This window comes from Muntiacus reevesi, chromosome 3, assembly GCF_963930625.1.
Source record: "Muntiacus reevesi chromosome 3, mMunRee1.1, whole genome shotgun sequence".
In the NCBI taxonomy this organism is placed as follows: domain Eukaryota; kingdom Metazoa; phylum Chordata; class Mammalia; order Artiodactyla; family Cervidae; genus Muntiacus; species Muntiacus reevesi.
The window spans coordinates 54447003-54472552 of record NC_089251.1 but is presented as its reverse complement, the minus strand read 5'-3'; the positions used below and the strand labels follow the sequence as shown (position 1 = coordinate 54472552).

Here is a 25550-nt window from a genome sequence, read left to right as displayed (position 1 = left end):
TGACCTATATTCACAGTTGAAAGTGAAGTAAAAGTGTTAGTTGCTCAGTTTCCAACTTTTTGTGATCTCATGGACATTAGCCCTCTGGGCTCCTCTGCCCATGGAATTCTCTAGGCAAGAATACTGGAGTAAGTTGCTATTCCCTTCTCCAGAAGATCTTCCAAACCCAGGGATTAAGCCCAGGTCTTCTGCATTTCAGGCAGATCCTTTACCATCTGAGCCACCAGGGAAGCCCATATTCACTGTTGGGACTGTTGTTAGGTACCAATCATTTGACTCTAGTACATGTCAGGGTGTGTTAGGCTAAGTATACATTAGATAGATAGATAGATAAAATTTCTTATTCTCACAGCTCTAAAAAGTAGGTATTAATTGCCCCATTTTAAAAGTAAAGAGACCAAGGTTAAGGTCACACAGACATAAAGCAACTGAGCCTGATTCAAAGTTAGGTCCTTTAGCCCCCAAATCCCATGCTTTTTCCCAGGGAGCAGACTGCCTCTTAATTTATTTATTTATGACCGTGCTGGTGTCTTGAGGGATCTTAGTTCCCCAGGGACTGAACCCAGGCCCTCAGCAGTGAAAGCAGCAAGTCCTAACCACTGGACCACCAGGGAATTCCCAGAGTGCCTCTTTAGAAACCAAAGTGAAAAAGCATGCTGGCGGGTTGCACAGAACACATTCTGAGCCCCACAGTGTGGTCTTGTGTGGGAGCAGCCACACTTTCAGGCCCTCCCCAGCTGCAAGCCTGCATGCCACACCCTGTGCCCTACTGGCCCTTCCAGGCCACTGAAGACAGCAAAGCGCTCTGGGTAATCCACAAACTTCTTCACCAAATGGCATTTCTCCAAGACTTGCTCCCCCAGTTGGTGACCATGCTTAGAATTTTCTAGAGTCTAGTTCACTGGATGAGGGGAAGAGGAAAGGGGGTGTTTGGAGGGTGACTGCCATGGTGAAAAACAAGGGGTGTCACCTCTCATCCGGATCACAGACATATGTGCAGCCCCAAACTGTTCTCCCTGCATCTGTGCTGCCCTCAAACCCACTCAGCACTTCACAGCTGAAGCGATCCTCCCAAAATACCATCCCTCCAGCACCCTCATCCCCCAGCTCAGAGCCTCAGTGGCTCCTCTTTGCTCACACTCATTACGGAGGACCCAGCTGCGACCACCTTCTCCAGATTTCTCTCTCACCACTGCCCCTCACACTTGGGAAGTTAAGAGACATAGAACAATTGGATAGCCATGAACTATATGTGGCTATCTGAATTTAAATTAACTAAAAATTAATTACATTATAGGGAATTCCTTGGCAGTCCAGTGGTTAGGACTCTGTGCTGTCACTGCCCCGGCCTAGGTTCAATCCCTGGTTGGGGAACTAAGATCCCACAAGCCACATGGCACAGCCCCCCCACCCCCCCCAAAAAAAAAAAATTGAGAAAAAGTTAATTACACTATTGTTAAAAATTCAGCTCCTCGGTCACTGGCACATTTCAAGTGCTATGGTGGCTAATGGTTTCTGTAGTGGACAATGCAACTATAGAATATTCGTATCATCACAGAATGTTCTATTGGAAAACACTAGGTTAGATTTTCCTCTTACAAAGGAAGCCCTGACAAGGAACATTATGAGCTTCAGAGAGATCCAGAGTAGACTTGACCTATTCAGTGACTCTCTCAAGAAATATTTGGCACCTACTGTATCCCAGGTCCTAGATACACAATAGTGGGCAGTTGTGGCAGTTGGTCCTTTCCTGGGAGCGAAAAGGGACTTGCTTGCGATATATTAGGTGCCCAAGCCTGGGCTGGGGCAGCCAGGAAGGCTTCCTGGAGAAGGGGACATTTAAGCACAATCTGCAGTCTCAGGAGGCACCAGTGAGGCTGAGCCGCTCTCCAGATCATGTTCTTTTAGGCCTTCTGGATCTTTTGTCACAGATTGTCCCCACTGCCTGGACTGCTCCCTCCTCTTTTTCCTCAGGGAGGGAAGGAGTGAGACTAGTTCCCTCAGCTGGGACCAAGAAGAGTCTCTCTTGAGCCACTAACTGCTGAGCTCTTTTCTGTGGCCTCTACTCTCCTCCCACAGGCCAAGTGGCTTCAGAGCTAGGTAAATTCAGGACTTGGTGAAAAACAACAACAACAAAAAACCAGGCACTAGGGTGGAGGACTCCTCCTGAGAAGTCAAACCTGCATATCTGGTGAGGGATGCAGGAGTCTGTATGTGTTGCCGAACTCAGGTTCAGCTGCTCACCACTCAGAAGCCAATAATTTGAGAGGCAAGTGTCAGTGAAAGGAAAGGTGCTTTAATCAGAGAAGCCGGAAATCTGGAGAGAAGGTGGACTTGTGTACTGACACCAGCTGTGAAGATTCTGCTCAGCCATACCAGTTTTTAAAGGGAAAAATTGGTGGGAAGAATCTCAGTGAATCATCTAGACAGGAGGTTGGGTTCTCCATCATTCTCCATTGTGTACAGACTGGCTGACTTTGTCTTCAGATGCTATCTTGCCTGCATGATCTGCCTGCAGGATTACTAAGTGGGTTATCAGGGGTAGACAGCGACTCATTTTGTTTTTTAATTTATTTGGCTGCAATGGGTCTTAGTTGCAGCATGCAGGATGTAGTTCCCTGACCAGGGATGGAACTCTCACCCCCTGCATTGCCAGCGAGGAATCTTAACCACTGGACCACCATGGAGGTCCCCACAGAACTCATTTTTTAACTGCTTAATTTTTCATTCTTACTTCTTTTCATTTAGGAAAAGAATCAACAGTTTAGACAAGGCTTGGGCTTCCCAGGTAGTGTGCTAGAGGTAAAGAACCCACCTGCCAATGCAGTAGACTTAAGAGACACAGGTTCGGTGCCTGGAAGAAGAAATGGAAACTCACTCCAACATTCTTGCCTGGGAAATCCCATGGACAGAGAAACCTGGCAGGACACGACTGAAGTGACTTGGCAAGTATGGAGTGCGTTCAGGAGAGCTAAGTCAGGAGTAAGTTTCAATTGCTTAGTGATCTGATTCTTACAATTGGGTTCTGTTAAAGTTAGAGAGGAACAGAAATGGGCCAACAGGAAAGGGGTGAAAGAGCTTTCAATTCCCCACTGCCAAACATCATTTCATGTCTTAGGGACTAGAGGGCAAAGATCCATCTTCTGTAACTTCTTTATGCTGGCAATGGGCACAGTATTTATTCTCAGAGTGGAAAATGTTAACATGGGTCTGTAGCCTGTCTTTGTTGGCAATTTTAGTTGCCTGCTGACATATATGGGCAGAGTAAACTACAGTCAGTTTGATGCCCACAAAGATATAGGTTATTTTGAGAGATGTATGTTAATCCCATTCTCGTGAGGCCAGTTCTTAGACCTGTGCTAGCCATGGATTCAGTACTGCTCAAGACGGAGCAGCTTATGTCATGGCTACAGTCTGTTCATTATGCAGTTAGGGTTTTTTCCCTCTGTTGGCAGTTATAATATCTGTAAAACAACTCAGGAACGTGCATCAGACACTGAGTCTGTGACTCTATTGTCCTCATCAGTAACTGCTTGGTTTGGTCCAGGGAGAGGGGTGAGGGAAGGGTGGGGCCACTGCAGGGTTCTAATAGATTCCATTAGTATCCTGAGGCCCACCCTAAGGTGGGTCCCCACCCTCTCCAGCCCTGAGTTCCTGCCTGAGTCAGCCTGGGTAAAGTGTAGGGAGCGGCCACTCCCATCCACAGTCTGGAGGGAGCCAGGGCTAGCTAACAGAGCAAAGGGAGGCTCACTTGGACATCCTATTGTAACAGGAGGGAAAGGGGCAGGGCACAGCTTTTGAAAGAGTGACATAGCCCAAGGACACAACATAAACTAATTAGAATCAAATGGGACCAAGATGGCAGAGAAGACTAGACCTTAATCCTCAATCAGCAAGTGAAATGACACACCCAGAGGTGCCATGACATTTCCCAGGCATTGTCAAGACTAAGGAGTGGGCGGTGGCCCAAATCCTGGAAATCTCTGCCCCTTCCCAAAAATAGTTGGAATAATCCTCCCACTCATTAACATATGAAATGAGGCCACTTATAAAAACTAACCACGCCCCATTTGGCTGCTGCACCGCCCACCCCTTTGCCTTGGCCTACACTCTGTGGAGTGTGCCTCTCTCTGTAACTGAATAAATTCATTTCTCACCTATCACTTTGTCTCTCACTGAATTCTTTCTGCCATGTGACATGAAGAACCGGAGCTTCATTAGGTCCTAAAACCAGGTACTGTGGGTTTTGGCTGGGTTAGAGTCCCAGCCATATGGGTTCAAGTCCCAAGCAGGGTTTTGTCTGGGTTCAAGTCCCAAGCAAGGTTTTGACTGGGTTTGAGTCCCAGCCACGTGAGTTCAAGTCCCAATCTGTGGAAAAGGTTTCACTATTATCCCCCTGCTCTACTAGAGCCCCGCTGCTAGTCCCCTCCCCACATGGATGCGCAGCAGCACCCACCCCTACCTCAGCCTGCGCCCTCTGCCCATCCTGCTCCTCCTCCTGGTGCCCTGGGCGGAAATTACATCCGTGCCTAGTGAACACTGAAAGTGGCAGTTCACTGACCCGAATTCACACGCGTGTTTTTGAGGGGAAAGAAGGGTCAGAGTGCAGCCCATTAGGCCCTGCACGGTCCTCATCTTCCACATGGTCCACCTCACTCAAACCTCCCAACCATGGGGTAACTGGTAGGGAGGATTATCTTCACTTCCGTTACAGGAATTAAGGGTGGGAGGGGAAATTTGCCAGAGCCAGCTGTGGTGAAGGCAACAACGCTTTCCTGGAGGCCTAGCTTGGGCCCCCAGAGCGGCCACCCAGCCTCATGTTTGCATTTCACCCGCGTGCCCTCCTTCACCACCTCCCCCTGGCTCCCGCCCCGGAGCCCCAGCCTTGGGCGGGGGGCGGGGACGGGCGGGAGAGCGGGGATCACGGGGTCCCCGCCCCGCCCGGGTGCGCAGGGTCAGTGGGCGCAGAGCTCTGGCTACGGCTAGGAGCAGGGGTCCGAGCCCTCCGTGCCAGCCCCAGCGCCGCTGGAGACCGCTGAGCCGCCTTTTGTTTCGCGGCTTCTGCGGAGTCACGGTCACATGCGCTTCCGGCACGGGGTGTTCCGGGCGCAGCGCCAGGGCCTGGGGACTTGCCCGCCCCTCGGCCCAGCCCGCGCGGGGCCGCCCTTCTCCGCTCTCCCGCCCGCCCGCGGGCCGCCGGCTTATCTCAGAGCCTGCATCCCTGGAGCCTCCCTCCCGGGGGGCGTGCCTGTGGGCAGCTCAGCTCCGATGGCCTCTTGTCTTCTCTGAACAACGCGTGGATCCTTCCATGGCGGCCTGGCGCGGTCCATACCCAAATGTTTCCTGGGGTCCGCCCGTCTGCCCCACCCTAGACAACACCCAGCGCGCAAAATCGGGCGCATCCCTCCCCGATGGAACGCTAGGCGGTAAATGAGTGGTGGACTAGTACTGAGCTCTGTTGTCATTTCATGGGGGTGGCCGAGCAGCACCGAGCCCTTCTCTTGCCCCCACCCTGACTCCCGCAAACAAAAAGAAACAAAACTCAGCCCACCCAGGGCGGCCGCCACAGACCACCTAAGGGCCAAAACCCCAGCTAGGGGGCAGAAAAGGGGCTGGCCCTCTGGCCTGGCCACCACTGCTCTAGCACTCCCAGGCCCAGGCTGTGCCTTGGGACACTTGAGAACCGTGGCGCCTCACGGAGGAGGCCGTCTCTGCTTCGCTCAACAGAATTCAAGAATTCATTCAACAAATATTTATTGAAAGCAAAACTATGTGCAGTGCCATCAAGTCTCTCCCAGAGGCCAACTCCCTGTTAAACCTCTTATAAAATGCCAGTGGATTCTCCTTGTGTTCAAGCAGGACTGCCCAGACTCTCCCGTGAGGTTCAGCTTCCCCCAGAAGGGCTTCATTCAGAGCCGCTTGGGAGGCCATGCCTGGGGGCCGGGAATGGGGCCCTGCCTGTCCCCTGCTTCCCAATGGAGGGGGCAGCAGAGTAGCAGTGCCAGGCTTTGGGTGAGGATGGAGTGGGGACTTGGGGACACTTTCTTTCTCTGGGCCATCCTTCCCAGGGGCCTGGAGGGACTGGGACAAAGGATGGGGAGTCTGGAGGCGTGGTATGGAAAACTGGAAAAGGTGAGGGAGACAGCCCAAGGGGCAAACTGTGGGGCCAGAGGTGAGGCCGCACATGTGCTGTGGCGTCAGGGCTTAGTGGGGAAGAGCAGACATGTGAGCTGCCGGCTGCCGCTCTGTCTGTCCAGGAGCGGTAAGGGATGCTGTGTGTAGTGCTGGACCATGGCGGCCACGGAGGAGAAGAGCTGGACAGGGAGAGGAGGGCATCAGTGAGGCCCCTGAGCCCTGTGCCAGGAGAAACTTCCTGAGGGAGCTGGGGGGCTCTGGCACGGGCGCTTTTGGACATTTTCCTACATATTTTCCTTCCTGTTTGCCCCATGAAGCTCCACTGCATCCTGCTGCCCCATTCCAGGCCTTCCCTGTGATGGCACCAGTGAGCATTTCCCCAAACAACTCTGGGGCCTCTGCCCGGGACCTCAGGTATGGGGGCCTGAGGAGTGACTGTCTCTGGTTTGCAGCCTAGCAAATGCTGGGTGCAAAGTTGAGTTCTTGGTACAGACAAGAATCTGGACTACCTGGTCCCTGCCCTCTTCCCAGCTGGGTTCATACAGGTACAGATGCCCCTGACCTGAGAGCCCCGGGCAGGCTGGGCCTTGCAGGAGGGGGCATCTCCTCCAGAGTAGAGTGGGCCTCTTCTCAAAGTGCAGGCTTTTGGGAAAGAGTTCAGACTTATGGCCAAGGATATTGATCACCCTTGGAGAGGATGAGATGGTTGGATGGCATCACCGACTCAATGGACATGAGTTTGAGCAAGCTCAGGGAGTTGGTGATAGACAGGAAAGCCGGGCATGCTGCAGTCCATACGGTTGCAGAGTCAGACACAACTGAGCGACTGAACTGAACTGATTGATCACCCACTCCAGAAAAAGACAAAATGTGGGGTTTTCCCCAGGGAAATGCTCCTGGCTGGGCCCAGGGGCTGCTCTGCTGAGCTTCACCACTTCAGCACCCACCTCTTCATGGTTCCTGCCCTCCCGGCCCAGGGCATAGTGGCGCCCGTCAGCCAGCCGCCTGATGGGAATGTTGAAGACTCGGCCATGGAGAAGTACTGCCAGGGTGAAGGGCTGGGTGCCACGAGGGCCTGAGCTGGGGCGCACGGTGTAGGCTCCATCCTGGGGAGGAGCGCCCACCCATCAGCCTCACCTTTCCAGCTGCAGCCCCGACTCCAATCCCTGCCCAGCTGCTCCCACCTGCCAGCCACAGCCCCTGAGCAGAAGGGGTTTCTGAGAAGGCCCCAGGGGTCTGCAGTGGGTGCCCACCTTCTGGCATCGGAGCAGGGCACTCTCAGCAGCATGGCGGTCACAGTTCCCTGAGTACCAAGGCTGACCCAGCAGATTGCCTTCCTGTACACACACCCAGCAGATCACTGATATGCCAGGGCACCAGATTGGGGATGGGGAGCAGAGGACACCCCGGCGGCGTGTAGTTATTTGTGTTCCTGTCGGTCTTCCCCAGGCTGAGTCCACGAAAGCTCAACAAAATATGTCCTGTCTAGAGCCGCGCACACACATCCAGCCCAAGAGGGCTGCTGGGTGTGGACCTGGGCTCTGCTCCTGAGGGCCTCCCCTCTGCCCCCCAGCTCACTTGCAGCCCCTCCTCACCTGGGCAGCTGAGGTGTTCTGGGCGGCGGCTATAGAAGAAAGAGAGGTTCTTTCTGCCGGAAGAAGCAGATTATAGCCCTGGGGCTGGCCAGGGATTAGACCAGGGAGGTTTTGGGCCCAGCTGCGAGGGTTGGGGAGGTCCCAGGGGGTGCGCAAAGGCTTGAAGGCCACAGTGGGACAGCCAGTGCTTCACCCCTCCCCTCCTAGGGCTCCCGGTAGGACCCACCGGCTGGGCCACGCGTGACCTCCAAGTGAGGAGCGATGTTAAGATACGGGCTGGGAGCTTCCTGATTTGGTACAGACCCTGAAAAATGCCGAGGGGGGTCCTCTCAGACCTGCTCGCAGCGGAGTCAGAGCTGCAGGGACCCCCTCAACCAAGCAGGGTGCAGGGGGGCTGGGAGGCAGTCTGGCCTGCAGGGCTGTGGCTAGGGAGGGCCCCACGTGACTGTCTGGGTTCATGCTGGCAATGCCTGTACTCACCTTCAGAGGTGGCCTTTGATGCTCCCTAGGACACAGAATATTCAGTCAGGACTGCTCCTTTGGGCGGGAAGTCCCACTCTGAGCCTCCCTCTCCCCCTGACTCCCAGCTCACCTCCGCCCCCCCACAACTCCACCCCAACCCCAGCCTCTTACATTCTGAGCTTCTTGGGGGGTTATGGTGGGCCTGTGGGGAGCAAATTGGGAAACAAGGGCTCAGGGCCTTTACCTCCTTCAAAAGAAAATGTTCAGTGACCCCAGAGATCTCAGGGTCAAGGCTGGGGAAGCCTGGGTTGGCCATTCCACCCCCCCCACACACACACACATACACACAAACTTGGGGCACTCACCTGGGCCCCATGGATATCCTTGGTAGGGGGACTGGGGCCGTCAGGGCTGGGAAGCTCAGAGTCTGAGTACAGGCTGGGGCTAAAACAGCGGGGTTGGGCATCAAGCAGGGAACTCCGGGAGGCTGGGCGGGGCTGGGGGGCAGCTGCAGAGTCTTCTCTGCTTCTCTGCAGCCTGACCTTTGGGGAGTCCGTCCAACCAGGCAGCGCGCTGTCCTGGCCACAACAATTGGGAAGCGCCCACAGCCCCTGCTCTAAGGGGGTCCCCTCCTTGGCAGGCACAGTGTAGGTCACTCTAGACCAGAGGTATCTGTGTGTGTGTGTGTCTGAAGGCAGATACGTGTGGCTGGGGTTACTGAGAGAGGATGGGGCAGACAATGGAGCCAGAAGACTGTGCTGTGCTGCTGGCTGGCAGCCGAGGGCCTCAGGGCAGGGTGGGCCAGGGTGGAGGGAGGGCTTCACCTGGACTGCGTTCACACTCCACATAGACGTCCTCATCGGGCTCCTTCACAGGGCCTGGCACCTAAGATAGGGAGGGAGTGTGGTACCCAGGGTTTGAGCAGCGAGTGGGAAGGAGGACGAAGCCATCACTTGGGGGGGCTATTGGTGCCTCAACCCCCCCATCCCTCATCCTAGGTGGAACCGGAATGACTAAAAGTGCTCCTTTGCCCGGAAGAGGGCACCCATGAGCACCTCCTTCCCATCCTGGGCTCAGAGAGCCTGAGAGTCCAGGATGAGCTCTGGGCAGACACCTCCCCAGGACACTGGCTGATGCCCTGCCAGAACCTCTGGCCCAAGGGGAAGGGTCCTGCTCCAGGCCTTTTCCCCTGGTTTTAGGGATGTTTCCTGGCCCTCCCACCCCACTCCACGACCACCAAGAACTTCCTAGCCACAAGTCCTAGAGTGAGGGGCCACTCACCGCTTGGGCCGGTTCACCCAGCTCTGGTAGGAAAAGGAGAGACCCACCAGTCAGGAGCAGCAAGGAGAAAAGAATTCAGTGAAACTTAGGTTGGAAGAGCAGAGCTTCCTTGGAGCTTCTCTGAGGGGATCCTCAGAGCCAGCTTTGAAGTCCCAGGAGAAAGCCCTCCTCACCCCTAATCGCCTTACTTTATACCCCAGGGTGCCCCTCACCTGACCCAGAGACCTCAGAAGGTGCTCAAGGGGCCGAGGAGTCAGGGACTCTGAGTGAGGGCCTCAGCCTCCTCCCAAACTGCCTGCCCTAGGGGGATCAGCAGGTAAAAATGACGAACAACTTGGGGGATGCAGCGACTGGGCAAAGCGTGAGACCAGTGTGAGGCCAGCTCCATTCTTCCCCCTAACCTCATGGAAGCCAGGATTTCCCTTCTCAGGGCAGGGAATGGGTGGGCCTTGGAACGAGACTGGCCATCTCTATTACCTCTCCTTCCAAAGGGCCAGCTCTGCTTCAGGGCCTCCAGTGGGCTCAGCGCTGCCTTGGGCTGTGGGCATAACGCGGTGGCGTGAGGGAGAACAGGGGTCAGGGAGCAGCAGCATCAGGAGGGCAAGGCTAGCAGGGTGGGATGCAGAAGGACTGTGTATATCTGTGCAGCTTTAAAAAAAAATACTCGACTCTTCTGACCCCGTGGACTGGCCCACCAGGCTTCTCTGTCCATGGAATTCTCCAGGCAAAAATACTGGAGTGGGTTGCCATGCCCTCCTTCAGGGGATCTTCCCAACCCAGGAACTGAACCCTGGGGCTTCCAGGCCTCCTGCATTGACAGGCAGATTCTTTACCTATGGAGCTACCAGGAAACCTCCTGCCCCAAAAAACTACAACACAAGTGTTAATGTGCAAAGGAGGCGGCTCTCCTCTTTGCCTCTGTTCTGTGGCTTTCTTTGTTGTGAACCTCTTTTTATTCCCATACAATATAGGATGAAAGTGGCAGCTCTCAAAACCCACACCCGGGATCATGGAGGGATGACAGCTGGCAGTGACTGGCAGCTGAGCGAGGGCTTTCTTCCCTCCACAGGCGGGGGTGGGGGGTGGGGGGTGGTCCCGAGGAGCCCTCAGCTTTGAGAGGTAGCAGAGCCTCAGCGCACCCACCCACCACTACTCCCCACTTCCAGCCCAGGCGAGAAGGCTGTCTTAGGTGATGCTGATGGGGAGGGTGCAAGGACCAGACCAGGCAGGTGGGAGGAGCCACTCTCAACAGGACTCTGGCTTCTGATGCAGCTAATTTTTCAGGGGCCTCTTGAATGCAGATGTGGGGGAATCTTGCATATGGGATGCCTCTTAGATTTACTCACTGGAAAATGGTATGCTGGGGTGGGGCGGGCAGGGAGGCTGTGTACCATCTCCGGCTGGGGCTGTGGTGGTGGCAGTGGTGATGTGGGAGGGCCCAGGGGAGCCGAGTGATCTGGAAAACACTCCAACATTGTGACTCCGTGGGCTTCTCCCACGTAGGTTCCTGTTTTCCTCTGGCCCCCTCACCCAGTCTCTATTCCCTCCTCCCTCCCTCCCTCCCTTCCCTTGCTCTCTGGCTTCCCGACTGCCCCGTCGCTATGGCAACTGGAGGCGGCCAGCTTCCCTGCCCCCACCCGACCAAGCTGGGAGCTGTGGGGGTGGGATGCCAGCAGCAACTGGGACTCTCCTGGCATCCCTACCCTCGCTCCAAGTTGTACTGGGATCTCGGAGGGGGGTCACCAGGCCCCAGGGACCCTGGCAGGCCTCCTGCTTTCCTGCTGTTGCCGTGGTTACACTGCCCCTCCAGGCTTGTCACCCCTTCCCACTCATCCTTCCTCTCCCCTCCTCCCTCCCTTCCTCCATCCCTCTCTGCCCAGCCAAGAGGCCTCAGTTACTGCCAGCTGAGACCTCCCCTCGCTGCCCCAGGCCAAATAGAAGGGGACGAAGCAAAACTTGGGCCTTCTCCCCTTGTGGGGACCCTCCCGTTCTGCCTGATCCCCACCTCTCTGCCTCAGCTTCCCAGCCCTCACCCAAGTACAAAGAGTCCTCCTCAATGCCAGAAAGTTGGGCAGGGGCGAGGTGGTGGAGCAGAGCCTCACAAGGGGGCAGCTCATACTTATCCTCCTCCTCTTCCTCCTCCTCTGGGGCTTCCAGGAAGGGATGCTGAGCACGGGAAGGATAGAAAGGATGTAGGAGCAGTGGCAGCAGCCGCTGCCTCCTCCCACCCACCAGCTCCGGCTCAGCAGCTGGACTTACCCTGTGTCTCCAGGTCCCTGGGACAGACAGAGGAGATGGGCAGGGTTCATCTTTTCTCCAAGCTTGGGAGTCTGAACAGGAGACTGGTGAGACTGGCCTCATCTCCTCCCCACCCAGCCCCTCTCTAGCATAAAGACTTGCTCTCTCTCCCAGATATAATAAACTATCTGCAGTTTTCCAGAGGCCTCAAAGGAACCATTCGTGATGGGCTTTTCCAACACTGCAGTAGGACCAGTGAGGCATTTTGGAGATAAGGGGCTCTAACGGCCTGTTCCACCGATGCCTGTTCTCCACCCCATGCGTGCGTGCGTGCCAAGTCACTTCAGTTATGTCTGACTCCTTGTGACCCCCAAGGACTGTAGCCCACCAGGCTCTTCTGTCCATGGCACGAATACTGGAGTGGGCTGCCATGCCCTCCTCTCCAGGAGATCTTCCCGATCCAGGAATGAAACCCATGCCTCTTACGACTCCAGCATTGGCAGGCAGGTTCTTTACCACTAGCGCCAGCTGGGAAGCCTGCCAGTCCTCCACCCCATGCAGCTCTAATTGTGAACCAGACAGATGAAAGAGCTAGGCCCAGTAACTTAGAAGTGCTGAACTATAATGGGCAGGAGGTATCCAGAACCCCCAGAAGAGACTCTGAAGGGACCCCTGCACATCCCAGGCTACAGTCCATGGGGTCACCAAGAGTCAGACACAACTGAGTGCACACACATGCACACACTACACATCTGGGGGCGTGATCACTTACTTGCACATCTTGGAGGTGGAAGCGGTGGCCCCAACCTGCAATTGGACTCTAGTCAGCTCTGCCCAAGGGGCCCTGAGTTTATGTCAACCAGACCTCACACACCCCAGGAACATTCACAGACATGGCAGCGTGAATGGCGCCACCTGGAGTTGTGCGACAGCAGCCTGGGATGAGTGAAGTGGGAGGAAGAGTTTGGGGGCAGAGCTCATACCCCTGGGTGCCCAGCTTGAGGAACTGCTGCTCCAGGGAAGCCGGCAGCAGGGGAACCCTTGTGTTCCCTGGGCAGTGGAGGTACATGAATGATCTCGCTGGGCATGGAAGGACCAGGCAGAATCAGCACCACTCTAAGGATGGCTGTGCCCAGGAAAGATGCAGCGAGGTGGAAACGAGAGGAGGGTGGAGAAAAGAGAGGAGCCCGAGGACTCACCTGGCCTTTCTTCTGCTGAGCTTCTCCTGAAAAGGGTCAGGGAGGGGAGTAAAGGGGTGATCAGTACATCTAGGATGACTCTCAGTGTCCAGAGTCCTGGGCCCCCAGGGTGGGCAGGTCTGTATATCAGAGGCTACCCCAGAACCAAGTCTCACCATGGCTAGGGTGAAGGAGCTCTGCCTCCCCAGAGCCCGGGTTCTACGACAAATGGCCTGGGGACAGGGGCCCTATTGTTCCTATCATTTGCATCTCCCAAGCACCAGGAAGGAGAACCTGCTGTGGCCTCCAACCCCAGGCTAACTTCACCCATGCTACGCCCAACCCTAGCTTCCCCTGCCTCCCTTTCATCGCCTCCCACAGCTGAATCTCTAGCCCCTCTGCCCCGCCCTCTCCTCAACAGGAGGAAGAACTCCCTCTTCAAAGCCCTGGCCCGCAACACTGGACCAAGGGCCCCCCAGTTTCCAGATCAATGTTCCCCTCCTCCTACAGTTTCAAACTCCACTCAGGATCAGCCAGCCCACACCCTTTCCCAGTTCACAGAAGGGCATTAGATTCCATTAAAAACAGGAGATGGCCTTTCCCTGGTGACTCAGTGGTAAAGAATCTACCTGCCAGTGCAGGAGACAATGGTTCAATCCCTGATCCGGGAAGATCCCACATGCAGCAGAACAACTAAGCCACATCTATTGAGCCTGTGGGAAACCTATGAAACTCATGCGTCCTCAAGCCTGTGCTCTGCAACGAGAAGCCACTGCAATGAGAAACCCGTGCACAGCAACCAGAAAGTAGCCCCAACTCTCCTCAACTAAAGAAAACCTGCACAGCAACGAAGACCCAGCACAGCCAAAAATATATAAATAAATAAAAATTAAAACAAAACAAAACAAAAACAGGAAACGATCCCTACAGACACTCTTCTTAAATCCTTTGTGCCTGCTGTCTGGTGACTGGTGATTGATGATCAAAGAGATGAAAGTTACTGAAGCGCGCAGAAATACGTAGTTGTATTTAGTTCAACCGCTTTCTTTTGATTTATTTATTAATTTGTTTTTGGCTTCACTGGGTCTTCTGTACTGTGCGTGCTTTTCTCTAGTTTCGGGGATCGGGGGCTACTCATTGCAGTGCTTTCTCTTGTTGCAGAGCTCGGGCTCTAGAGCGCGGGCTCAGTAGTTGTGGCAGACTGGCTGAGTTGCTCCAAGGCATGTGGGATCTTCCCGGAACAGGGATTGAACCTGTGTCCCCTACATTGGCAGGCAAATTCTCAACCACTGATGGCCAGGGAAGTCTCCGATTCCTTTCTTGATGGATGTAGTTATTCATTCAATAGGTAGTTATTGAACGGCCACTATATACCAGGTACCATTTCAGGCGCTGAAGGTGCTGCAGACAAGCTGAACAGGTAGGCATTACACACACATTTCCTCACTGGATTCTCACAATAGCCTCGTGATGTGGTTCCTAATTGTATCCCTGCTTTGCCAATGAAGAAAATGAGTGTATTAGTCAGCTCAGGCTGCAATCAGAGAGTACCCCAGGCTGGGTGATTTAAACAACAGAAGTTTATTTCCTCACTGTTTTGGAGGCTAGAAGACCAAGGTCAAGGTGGCGTCAGGGTTGATTTCTGGCTAGAGCTCTCTTGCTGGCTTGCAGACAGTCGGCTTCTTGCTGTGTCCTCACATGGCCTTTCTTCTATGCATGCAGGGAGAGAGAGAATTCTGGAGAGAGAGGTTTCTTTTTTTTAATGTGGAACATTTTAAAAATCTTTATTGATATGTTACAGTATTGTTTCTGTTTTATCATTGTTCAGCCACTAAGTCATGTCCGACTCTTTGCAACCTTGTAGACCGTAGCACACCAGGCTCCTCTGTTCTCCACTATGTCCCAGAGTTTGCTCAGATTCATGTCCATTGCGTCAGTGATGCTATGTAACCATCTCATCCTTACTACCCCCTTTTATTATCTTCAATCTTTCCCAGCATCAGGGCCTTTTCCAATGAGTCAGCTCTTTGCATCCAGTGGTCAAAGTATTGGAGCTTCAGTCTCAGTATCAGTCCTTCCAATGAATATTCGGGACTGATTTCCTTTAGGATTGACTGGTTTTGATTTACCTGCAGTCCAAGGAACTCACAAGAGTTTTCTCCAGCACCACAGTTAGAAAGCATCAATTCTTAGGCCCTCAGCCTTCTTTATGGACCAACTCTCACATCTGTACATGACTACAGGAAAAATCATAGCTTTGACTATATGGTTTCTGTTTTAAGTTTTGTTTTTTGGTGGCAAGGCATGTGGAATCTTAGCTCCCCAACCAGGGATCGAACCTGCACCCTCTGCATTGGAAAGCAAAGTCCTAAACACTGGACCACCAGGGGAGTCCCTACAGAGAAATTTCTGATTTTTTCTAGTAAGGACACCAGCCCTATTGAACCAGGGCCCCATTCTTATTATCTCATTTACCCTTTTTTTTTTTTTTTTAATTTTCTCATTTGCCCTTAATTACCTCCCTAAGGGCCCAGTCTCCAAATACAATCACATGTGGATTAAGCCTTTGACACATGAATTTGGAGGGAGACACAATTCAGTCCAGAGCACTGAGACTCAGAAATGAAGTGACCTTCCCAAGGTCATACAATTGGTAAGTGTTGGAGGTGGGATTCAATGGAAGCCTTGCACACGCCAGAGCCTATGCACTAGCCACTGAGGATCCTGTACCTCCTTGATCCTCCTTTCCTGTAATAGAATTAGAAACGTCAGTAGTCACATGTTTCCTTTAGATGCCCATAACATCCTAGTGCTCTGTCGTTTAGTTGTTAAGTCAGGTCTGACTCTTTTGTAGCCCGCCAGGCTCCTCTGTCCATGGGATTTCCCAGGCAAGAATACTGGAGTAGGTTGCCATTCCCTTCTCCAAGGGATCTTGACCCAGGGATCGAACCCACATCTCCTACATTGGCAGGGGGATTCTTTGCCTCTGAGCCACCTGGGAAGCCCTGGTGCTCTGTTACCTGAGTGAACTTTGGAACTCTAACTTCTGAGACGTTTTGAGGCAAAAAAGAAAAGGCCAGGCCAGGCCTTGTGTTGGGCTCTGTTTAGACAGGAAATGAGGGGACACAGGTGAGGAACTTTCTAGGGCACTGTAACTTTCCTGTGCTTTTTATTTTGGTGACGTCCTAGCTGTTGGCTCAAAGGAACAATGAAGGCCATGTACTTGCATCTGTGGAGGCTGGGGGCACTAGGGAGAGGGCCCAGGGTTGGAGCTGGCCACAGACAATAGACAGAAAGACTAGATAATTCTTGAGACCTGCAAGCAAAAGGACACTTAAAAAGCTATGAACTCAGCAATAGGAAAGCGTGAAACAGGGAACTTCCCAGGTGGTCCAGGGGCTAAGATTCCGTGCTCCCAATGCAGAGGACCCAGGTTCGATCCCTAGTCAGGGAACTAATATCCCACATGCTGCAACTAAGATCCCACACAGTCAAAGAAAGAAAGAAAGATAAGGGTGAAATAATACCATTTATAGCAACAGGGATGGACCCAGAGGTTATTATACTAAATGAAGTAAGTCAGATAGTAAAAGATACATATCGTGTGATATTATTGCTTATATATGGAACCTAAAATATAGTACAAATTGAGAATTCCCTTGTGCCCTGGAGGTTAGGATTCCTGGCTTTCACTGCTGTGGCCTGGTTCAATCCCTGGTTAGGGAACAGATCCTGTAAGCTGTGGTGTGGCCAAAAAACAAAAACAAAAACAAAATTAATAAATAAATAAAGATTTAAAAAATAGTACAAATAAACTTATTTATCAAACAGAAACAGACGCACAAACCTAGAAAACAGACATATGGTTATCAAAGGGTAAGGAGTATGCATGCTTAGTCGCTTCTGACTCTGCGACCCCATGGACTGTAGCCCACCAGGCTCCTCTGTCCATGGGATTTCCCAGCAAGAACACTGGAGTGGGTTGCCATTTCCTTCTTCAGGGGATCTTCCTGACCTAGGAGTTTAATCTGCATCTCCTGCTTGACAGGCAGATTCTTCACTGCTGAGCCACCTGGGAAACCCTAAAGAAGGAGGAAGGGATAAATTGGGAGTAGGGAATTAACAGATATACACTACTATATATAAAATAGATAAACAACAAGGATTTACTGCATAGCATAGGGAGTTATATTCAATATCTTGTAACAAACTGTCATGGAAAAGGATCCGAAAAATAGAATATGTATACATATATACACACATTTACATGTATATATGTATACATATATGTGTATTTTTATATATGTATGTATATGTGTATATATGTATGTACATATATGTATATATACATATATATGTATAGCAGAGTGATTTGGTTATATAAATATATACATGTATATGTGTATATGTATATATATATACACACAGTATATATACACTATATATATATATATGAAACTAACACAACATTGTAAATCAACTATATTTCAATAAAAAAGAAGTTGTGGAAAGTCATTGGGATGGTTTGAGAGGTGCCATTTGGTGTTGTAGGAAAAATTGAAAAGAAAATCAAGAAAGAATCCAGGCTTGGAGTCTGAGATAGGGGTTTCCTCCTGACCTTCCCTCCCCAGCTGACCTTTGTTCTACATTTGGACCATCAGGCAGGGGGCAACGTCCCCCCCACCCCAAAGGGACCTCCTGTCAGACTCAACAGGATTCTATAGACACTATCCTGATGCAAACCTCAAACTGAGTGGTCTTCCCAGTCCAGACAGCCCTGTCCTCAGCCACCTCCTCTCCTGTTCAGGGTTTTGCATAGGCAAATGCCAGGGCCTGGATGAGGGAAGGAGGATGGAATCCATGCCTTCTGGGTGGGGGTACTGGCTTGGCAGATCAGGGAGCAGGGGATGGACAGAGGGTGTCTCATGGCCTTGTGTCACTGCAGCCAGGCCTGTAGCACCAGCTTCCTGCTGATGGCACAGGCAGATTTGGACAGCCTCTTTCTCCATCTTTGGCACAGCACTGTCTTGTGCACATAGCTAAAGCTATTCCTTTGGGATGAATTCCTAGAAATGGAATTGCTGGAAACTCACATTTTAAAGGTTCCAGTGCCACACTGTCTGGCAGCATCTAAGTGTCAATTTTATGGTCCTCCCACAGCTCCCAATGATTCTCTGCATATTCCAGATCTCAGCTGCTGATCTCCAATGATAAGAGGCCAACATCCTCAGGCACAACATAAGCTAAACCCACCCTAAGAAAACAAACAGCTCTGGAGAGCAGTGTTCCCCCCATTTGTATGATCACAAGAATCACTGGAAAGCTTATTAAAGTCTTAGGTTCCCAGACCTTCCCTGAGATCTTAAGAATCAGATGTTCCAGGAGGGAAGTGGGAATCTATATTATTTTAAATAAACATCCTAGATGATGCTTACAATCGTTGAAGTTTGAGAAACACTGCTGTAAAGAAACGCTTCTCATTCTGAGAAGATGCAACTCCTAGGACATCTGTAGAATCACAGACAGCCTTTAGCTCATTGGGAACACGGGGGTCACCAGCAAAGAAGAAACGTGACACAGAGCCCGCCCTCCAGAGGTCCCTCCCAGTGATAGAGAGGACAGACCCCAGGAGACGTTCCATCTTGCTAGGCTACAGTTGTCCTCTGTGTCAATGGGAATGAGAACAGGGCATTCCTTGTGGTGTAGGCGCTTCTGCTGAATAAGATGAAGCACATGAAACACACATTGGGCTTCCCTGGTGGCTCAGTGGTAAAGAACCTGCGGGCAATGTAAGAGAAACGGGTTCAATCCCTGGTTGGGAAGATCCCCTAGAAAAGGGACTGGCAACCCACCCCAGTATTCTTGCTTGGCAGGCTTCTTGCAAGTCCATGGGGTCACAAAGAGTTGGACACGACAGAGTGACTAACTGAGGGAGTTACATGAAACACACACGTGCAGTAAGTATCACCTCTTCCTGAGGAGGTCGTGCTGCGGTCCATGGTGGTGTTGCCCGCAGAGAGGGTGGCCAAGGTTGACTGGGGTCCCCAGTGTGTGTGAAGCATTGTGAGCAGGAGGGGGTGGTTTCTGAGGACCTGATGGAGGACAAGTCAGCGGGCTGTGGTCAGAAGTTTCAGAGGTAGGAGGGTGTACGCTACGGAGCAGGAGATGCTGAGAACTGTGGACCCCTAAAGGCTGAAGGTCTGCCATTCCCACTGGCTGTGGAGCTCCAAAAGCAAGAGCCCCTGATTTTGGGGGCTGCCTCCATGTTGTAAATTCTTGCCTCCAATCCCAGAAGCCAGATGAGGCTTTCCCTGGCCTCCTTAGCTGCTGGGGTGCCGGCATTCTGCCAGCCAGGTGCCCCCACACTGGGTTCTGTAACCAAAGCTGGCACCCCAGGGCCATCTACCCTAGGGAGGGGGTGATCGCTATATCCTGTTTCCAGAGGCCAGAGAGGCTGAGACCCCAGTGGAACCAGGACCGGGATCAGCTTGGTCATGCCCTTTGGGACATTGTTCCTGTCTTGTTCCCTGGTCCTCTTGGTAATGTAACCAGCTACAGAATATTTTTAATAAATTATTTTCCAGTCTAGATTAGCTAGGGCTGGTTTCTCTTCTTTTCAGTGAAGAACTCTGATTTACAGATGGAACATCAGTGGGATCACCACAGGAATACCAAGAAGTCCCAAACTGGGAGGGTTGCATCCAGGTATCTCATGAGAATAGGAGGCAAGGTAGAAATAAGTGTCATAGCTTTATATTTCTATCATAACTCTACATTTCTATCATAACTCTATATTTCTGTGTATTTTTCTTGGGCCTTTTATATGACAAGCCTTAATCAACTTTCTAATTTTTAAAACTAATGGACTTTCCTGGTGGCTCAGAGGTAAAGAGTCCACCAGTCAGTGCAGGGGATACAGATTTGATCCCTGGTCCAAGAAGATTCCACATGCCTCAGAGCAACTAAGCCCATGTGCCACAACTACTGAGCCTGTGCTCTGGAGCCTGGGAACCGCAACTACTGAAGACTGTGTGCTTTAGAGCCCATGCTCCTCAACGAGAAGCCACTGCAAGGAGAAGCCTGTGCACCGCAACTTAGAGAGTAGCCTCTGCTTGCCACCATTAGAGAAAGCCAGCCAAAAATAATTTCAAAAAAAAATCAGTCAATACAGGTCAAAAAATAAAAAGAAGGAAGCGAAGGAAGGAGGGATAACCTGGATTTCAGCTATGAGGAAGCACCGGGAGAAGGACCGCCTAGGGGAAGGGAAGGCCCTGGGAATTGGGGGCGAGGCCAGGGGGAGGTTCTAAGGGGCACTGCAGGACAGCCAAGGTCCCTTAAGCCAGGGAAGTAGGGGGACAGGTGGGAAAAATCAAAAGCATAGTGATAAGACAAGGGTTCTTTTCCCGGGAAAACAGGAATCCATCAGGGCAAGTGGAAGAGGGTGGGTTAGAAAGAGGGGAAGAACTTTCTGACCATGAGTTAGGACCACGTGGGTGGCAGCGGATGGGGAGGGCAAAGTGGGGAGGGAAGCAGGACCTCTGAGGGGTAAGGGAGAATGAATGAGTCTTAAGGATTCCTAAGGATATTTTTACCTGAGCGGGTGTTCTCGTTAGAAACCCAAGAAGCAAGTAGGAAGAGGTGTTAGGCCAAGTGAACTGCCTGCAGTTGGGTTAAAGTTGGTCGGGGGCAATCTTGAAGGAAGGTGGTTGGCAGGAGGGAGAGAAGGAGTCTTCCTGGGCTGATGAGAGGAGGGCAATGTGGGGGCTGGCTTAGCACAAGCTGGCAGAAGCCCTCCCCTACCCCCTCACCCCACTCCTGGCTGCCACCCTCTCAGGCTTGCTGACTCAGCTTCCTCTGGTGGCAGCTGTGACATGTGATGGAGGCTGACCGAGGACACACAGACCAGCCTCCTAAGAGCAGTCTCTGGCCCCTATCCCTCCCTGACACAACTTCATTTATTGCTGCAGCTTCAGAGCTTTGTGACGAGCCCTCCTTCCATCTCCCTGAAGGTAGATACAAAACTCTGGTGTTCAGTTGGTATTTTTCTAGAGAGCAGAGCACTAGCTTTCTACAGATTCAGCAGTACTTAGGGTTGCGGCTGAAAGCTGAGGTTGGCTTTCTCTGGCATCCAGGGTAAAGCTAGGTCTCTGTACCACCCACCCTGCACTTCCCTGTTCTGGATCACTAATTCACAACAGATTTGGTCATGACCCAGCTCTGCCTGGATCCCTTGCGCGACCCTCCCCCACCCTCTGACCCCCTGAATGGAGACAAAGGCTTTCTGTTACCTTGTAAGATCAGTCCCACCTACCTCTCCAGCCCCAGCCTTTCCATTTTTCCCCATGGATGCACTTTCGCTCACCTTCTGTCTGTGGTTCCACCATGACTGGGCCCCAGGTGGCCCCAGCTGCACCCTGTTGACTTAAGGAAATTTCATTTGGAAGAAATTTAGATCTCTACTGTCCTTACAGAATGTGGCAAAGAGGGAGGACACTCTAGGGACCTCCCTGACTGTCCAGTGATTAAGACTCTGAGCTTCCACTGCAGCGGGCCTGGGTTCCATCCCTGGTCAGGGAACTAAGATCCCCACGCACAGTGCAGGGTGGGGTATGGGGAGAAGAGAGGACACTCTTAAATGCAGTTTAAAAAAGAAACAAAGGAAGAGGGACCTCCCTGGTGGTCCAGTGGCTAAGACTCTGCTTTCCCAACGCAGGGGGCCCAAGTCTGATCCCTGGTCAGGGAACTAGATCCCACATGTCACATCTAAGATGCAGCACAGCCAAATAAATAAATAAATATTTAAAGAAAGAAAAAAGGACTTTCTTATATGTATGTTCTACTACAAGAAATGTTACCATCCCTCCCCTCAATCCACTCTTATCGTCTCTGCAACTGGCAACCTTCACAGATGTTGTAATCACCCTGTCCCTCCCCACAGACTTCAGCCTTCTCCCTCCTCAACTCCTTAACATGCAGACCGCCAGAGCTCCTTTAGCTGTCCTTAAACTTGATGCATTAACCCACTGCCCAGATTCTGCCTGTGGGAGAGGCCAGCATGGGTCCCAGTAGCAGGAAGCCTGGATGAGGTGTGTGGGCAAGGAGGCTTCCCTGGTGGGTCAGATGGTAAAGAATCTGCCTGCAATGCAGGAAACCTGGGTTCCATCCCTGGGTCAGGAGGATCCTCTGGAGAAGGGAACGTCTACCCACTCCAGTACTCTTGCCTAGAGAATTCCATGGACAGAGGAGCCTGGCGGGCTACAATCCATGGGGTCGCAAAGAGTTGGACACGACTGAGCGCCTAAGATGCACTTTCACACACAGGGTGGCTGCCAACACGTATAATGGTACCTGGCTTGGTTCATCCCTTTCTAGTCTCAAACAGGCTCCTTACCTGGGGGCTGTGCACTTGCCTTTTTTCTGCAGGAATGACTCCCGCCCCTTGCCTGCCTCTTCCTTCAGGCCACAGATTCTGTGACTCTCAGCAAGGGTCCCAGACCAGGGTAGTGTGTCCCACACACACATTCTTGGGGCTTCCACTGTAGTTAAATCTGTGGGTACATTTCAGGGCTAGACTGTGAACTCCTACTCAACTATAAGAGCTCTACACGGGTAGCAACTGTGTCTGTCCGGTTCATTACCGAATCCCAAGTGCCTGGCCCACAGCTTGGCATATACCAGGCTCTCAAAAACATTTGCTGTAGCTGCACATTCAAATGTTACTCACTCTTCACTGCCTGCTCAAAGCCCCGCCCCTCCCTGCAAACAGCCTCCATCTCTTCCCTGAAAGGCCCATGGCTTGCTCCTTTCCTGTCACGGGACACCAACCACAGGCCTAGGCTCAGCACAGTTTCCCTGTTTATGTGGGTGCAGAGTCACTCAGTCGTGTCTAAGTCTCTGTGACTCTACAGACTACAGCCTGCCAGGCTCCTCTGTCCATGGGATTCTCCAGGCAAGAATACTGGAGGGGGTTGCCATTTCCTTCTCCATTCTCTGTGTATCTGCTTCTTTAAATGCAAATGGTTACCAACAATTCTTCTCTGGGTACCTTTGACCCTGCCATCACCCTACTGGGTCCTTACCTACTGGGTCTGTTTACCTTAATAAGTGGAGGCTGGGCATCTACTTCCCCCACTTTCCCTACACTCCACCCCTCTCATTCCCTAGCCCCACCTGCACCCCCTCCTTGGCCAGATATAGAAAGGCCCTCCTTAGGCTCCTATCTGGAGAGCCAGGCATCTCCTGCTGGCATTGCTTCCTTGTTCTTCCCGCCCATGACTGATGAGCCAGAAGGAGTATGGAAAACCGACCTGGCCTTCAATCTCCCCCTCAGGAGAAACCTGGAGCTGCCACTCACGGATGTGTCTCTGGTCACACATCCTTCCTTGATGGGTGTGGCGAGCCCTGAGATCACACTCCCCACCTTTACCAACGGAAAAGCTGAGACTAGAGCGGAAATGAATGCTGGGCCTTGGGCCAAAGCCATCTGATTGTGTACACAAGGCCAAAGCCCTCAATGCCCTCCACCCTGTCCCTGCCTGCCACAGGGACCTGAGCAGCTGTTCCACGGCAAAGGGCGACCCCTGGTGGTGACAAGAGGCATGGCGGCCTGTCCCTCACCCGCCGGATGCTAACGGAGGAAAGGGCGTGGCCAGCAGGACGGCAGACGTGGTCTTCAACCAATTGTTGGTGCAAGGACTTTGCTTTGAAAGATCAACAGAAATTTTTGAAGTCCTACACAAATGCACGATTAAATATATACATATATATATACACATACAAACAGTATTCAAAACCTTAAAGATAAATTCAACTATAATTTCACTATAACTGGAAGATATTACTATAATAATGAATTTGTTTATTTTTTAAAATATTCACTTATTTATTTGGCTGCATCAAGTCTTAGTTATGGCATGTGGGCTCTAGTTCCCCACCAGGGATCGAACCTGGGTCCCCTGCATTGAGAGTGCAGAGTCTCAGCCACTGGACCCCCAGGGAAGTCCCTGTTTATGGTTTTTAAATGCTAGTTTAAACATACTTTTATTCATGTGCCAAGAATATCTCTGCCAAAATGGGAATCTTGCTCTTGCACCCGGCTATGTAACCAGGATAGGTGAAAGTACTTTCATGTACAGAATATGTATGTTTCTGAGTTGCTCCCAAGGCCCTAAGGAGGAAAAATCCCAACTTTTTTCTTTTAATTTTTATTTATTTATTTTTGGCTGCACTAGGTTTTTGTTGCTGCGTGTGGGCTTTCTCTGGTTGCTGAGAGCAGGGGCTATTCTCTATTTGCTGTGTTCAGGCTTCCCACTGCAGTGGCTTCTCTTGTTGCAAAGCATGAGCTTTATGGTGCGTGGGTTTCTGTAGTTGTGGCTCACAGGCTCAGCTGCCCCACAGCACGTGGAATCTTCCTGGACCAGGGATTGAACCCATGTCCACTGGACAACAGCAATCGAACACGTCTCAACCACTGGACCGCCAGGGAAGCCCCCAAAGGACCCAGCTTTTGGTGTACCTTATCCTTAGATATATTTTCCGTAATGACTTAATAATATTGCCCTGTGATTTTGACTGTACCCTGCCGGTTGGGTCTTCAGGAGGCAGGGCTAGGCATTAAATGGCTTTGGCATATCCCTGGCAGCCACACAGTCTCTTACTGATTCAAGAGTCTGGTGCTAAGTCTTGGAATGCAGGAGAGAATGGGCTCTTCTAGAGTGCCAAGGACTGTCTCCAAGTTTCTATGGCACCTATCTTTCATCTCTAGGGACAGAGGGGCTACTCAACAAAAGATTGGTTGTCTTGTTATTGAGCCCAGGTTTGGCTGCTCGCTGATCAGAAGCCAATTATTAGAGAGGCAAGCTTCCCAGGTGGCGCTAGTGGTAAAGAACGCAACTTCCAAAGCAAGAGACAAGTCAGGAAGATCCCCTGGAGGAGGAAATGTCAAGCCACTCCAGTATTCTTGCCTGGAGAATCCCATGGACAGAGGAGCCTGGTGTGGGCTACAGTCCATGGGGTCGCAAAGAGTCGACTGAAGCGACTTAGCACGAACAAACAGCACAAAGAGTCAGTAGAAAGGAAAAGTGACTGATCTGGGGAGAAGGTGGACTCGTCCAGAGACCAACTCCAAAGATTCTGCTTAGCCATGACAGTTTTTTTTTTTTTTTTAATTTATTTTTAACTGAAGGATTAATCCACTTTACAGAATTATATTGGTTTCTGCCAAACATCCACATGACAGTTTTTAAAAGGAAAAATGTGGGAGAAGAATCTCAGTGAATCGTCTGGGCAGGCCGTTGGGTTCTCTATCATTCTCCATTGTGTACAGACTGGTTGACTCTGTCTTCAGATGTCATCTTGCCTGCATGATCTGCCTGCAGGATTGCTAAGGGGGCTTTTGGGGGTAAACAGCTTAGTCATTTTTAAACTGCTTAATTCTTTAATCTTTTATCTAGGAAAAGACTCAACAGGTTAGAGCATAAGTCAGGAGTTAGTTTCAATTGCTGAGAGAGCTCATTCCTGCAACTAGGTTCTTAAAAGGTTAGAGGGTGGGGTTTCCTGGTGGCTCAAATGGTAAAGAATCAATGCAGAAGACCTGAGTTCAATCCCTGGGTCGGGAAAATTCCCTAGAGCAGGGAATGGCTATCCACTCCAGTATTCTTGC

General features: G+C 51.6%; 1 protein-coding gene and 1 long non-coding RNA gene across 3 annotated transcripts; both read right to left on the bottom strand.

Moving 5' to 3' along the window:
• Positions 1–5813: 5813 nt before the first annotated feature.
• SH2D6 (SH2 domain containing 6) lies at positions 5814–11834 on the bottom strand. The gene is made up of 13 exons (XM_065928803.1): positions 11733–11834; positions 11507–11639; positions 10820–10929; positions 9951–10011; positions 9474–9496; positions 9017–9077; positions 8558–8636; positions 8364–8394; positions 8211–8235; positions 7731–7759; positions 7389–7472; positions 7083–7241; positions 5814–6314 (listed from the first exon to the last, which is right to left on the bottom strand). The coding sequence occupies exons 1-13, from the start codon at positions 11832–11834 to the stop codon at positions 6198–6200; spliced, it is 1014 nt and encodes a 337-aa protein (XP_065784875.1). The 3' UTR covers positions 5814–6197.
• Positions 11835–14451: 2617 nt separating this feature from the next.
• On the bottom strand, positions 14452–23273 carry LOC136164318 (uncharacterized). 2 transcript variants are annotated; one of them, XR_010662337.1, is made up of 5 exons: positions 23197–23273; positions 22281–22437; positions 21201–21310; positions 18858–18981; positions 14452–16971 (listed from the first exon to the last, which is right to left on the bottom strand). It is a non-coding gene; the product is annotated as an uncharacterized lncRNA (long non-coding RNA). The 2 variants fall into 2 exon arrangements; XR_010662338.1 differs by lacking the exon at positions 22281–22437 and having other exon boundaries at positions 23197–23258.
• Positions 23274–25550: the final 2277 nt, after the last annotated feature.

Bases quoted from the DNA above. Each gene is read 5' to 3' on its own strand.
- SH2D6 (XM_065928803.1), bottom strand. From the start codon at position 11,834: ATGAGGCCAGTCTCACCAGTCTCCTGTTCAGACTCCCAAGCTTGGAGA. The intron at 8,637-9,016 runs GTGAAGCCCTCC...CCGCTGTTTTAG, and splicing joins GGAGTGTGAACGCAGTCCAG to CCCCAGCCTGTACTCAGACT. The intron at 8,395-8,557 runs GTGAGTGCCCCA...TGCTCCCCACAG, and splicing joins AGGATATCCATGGGGCCCAG to GCCCACCATAACCCCCCAAG.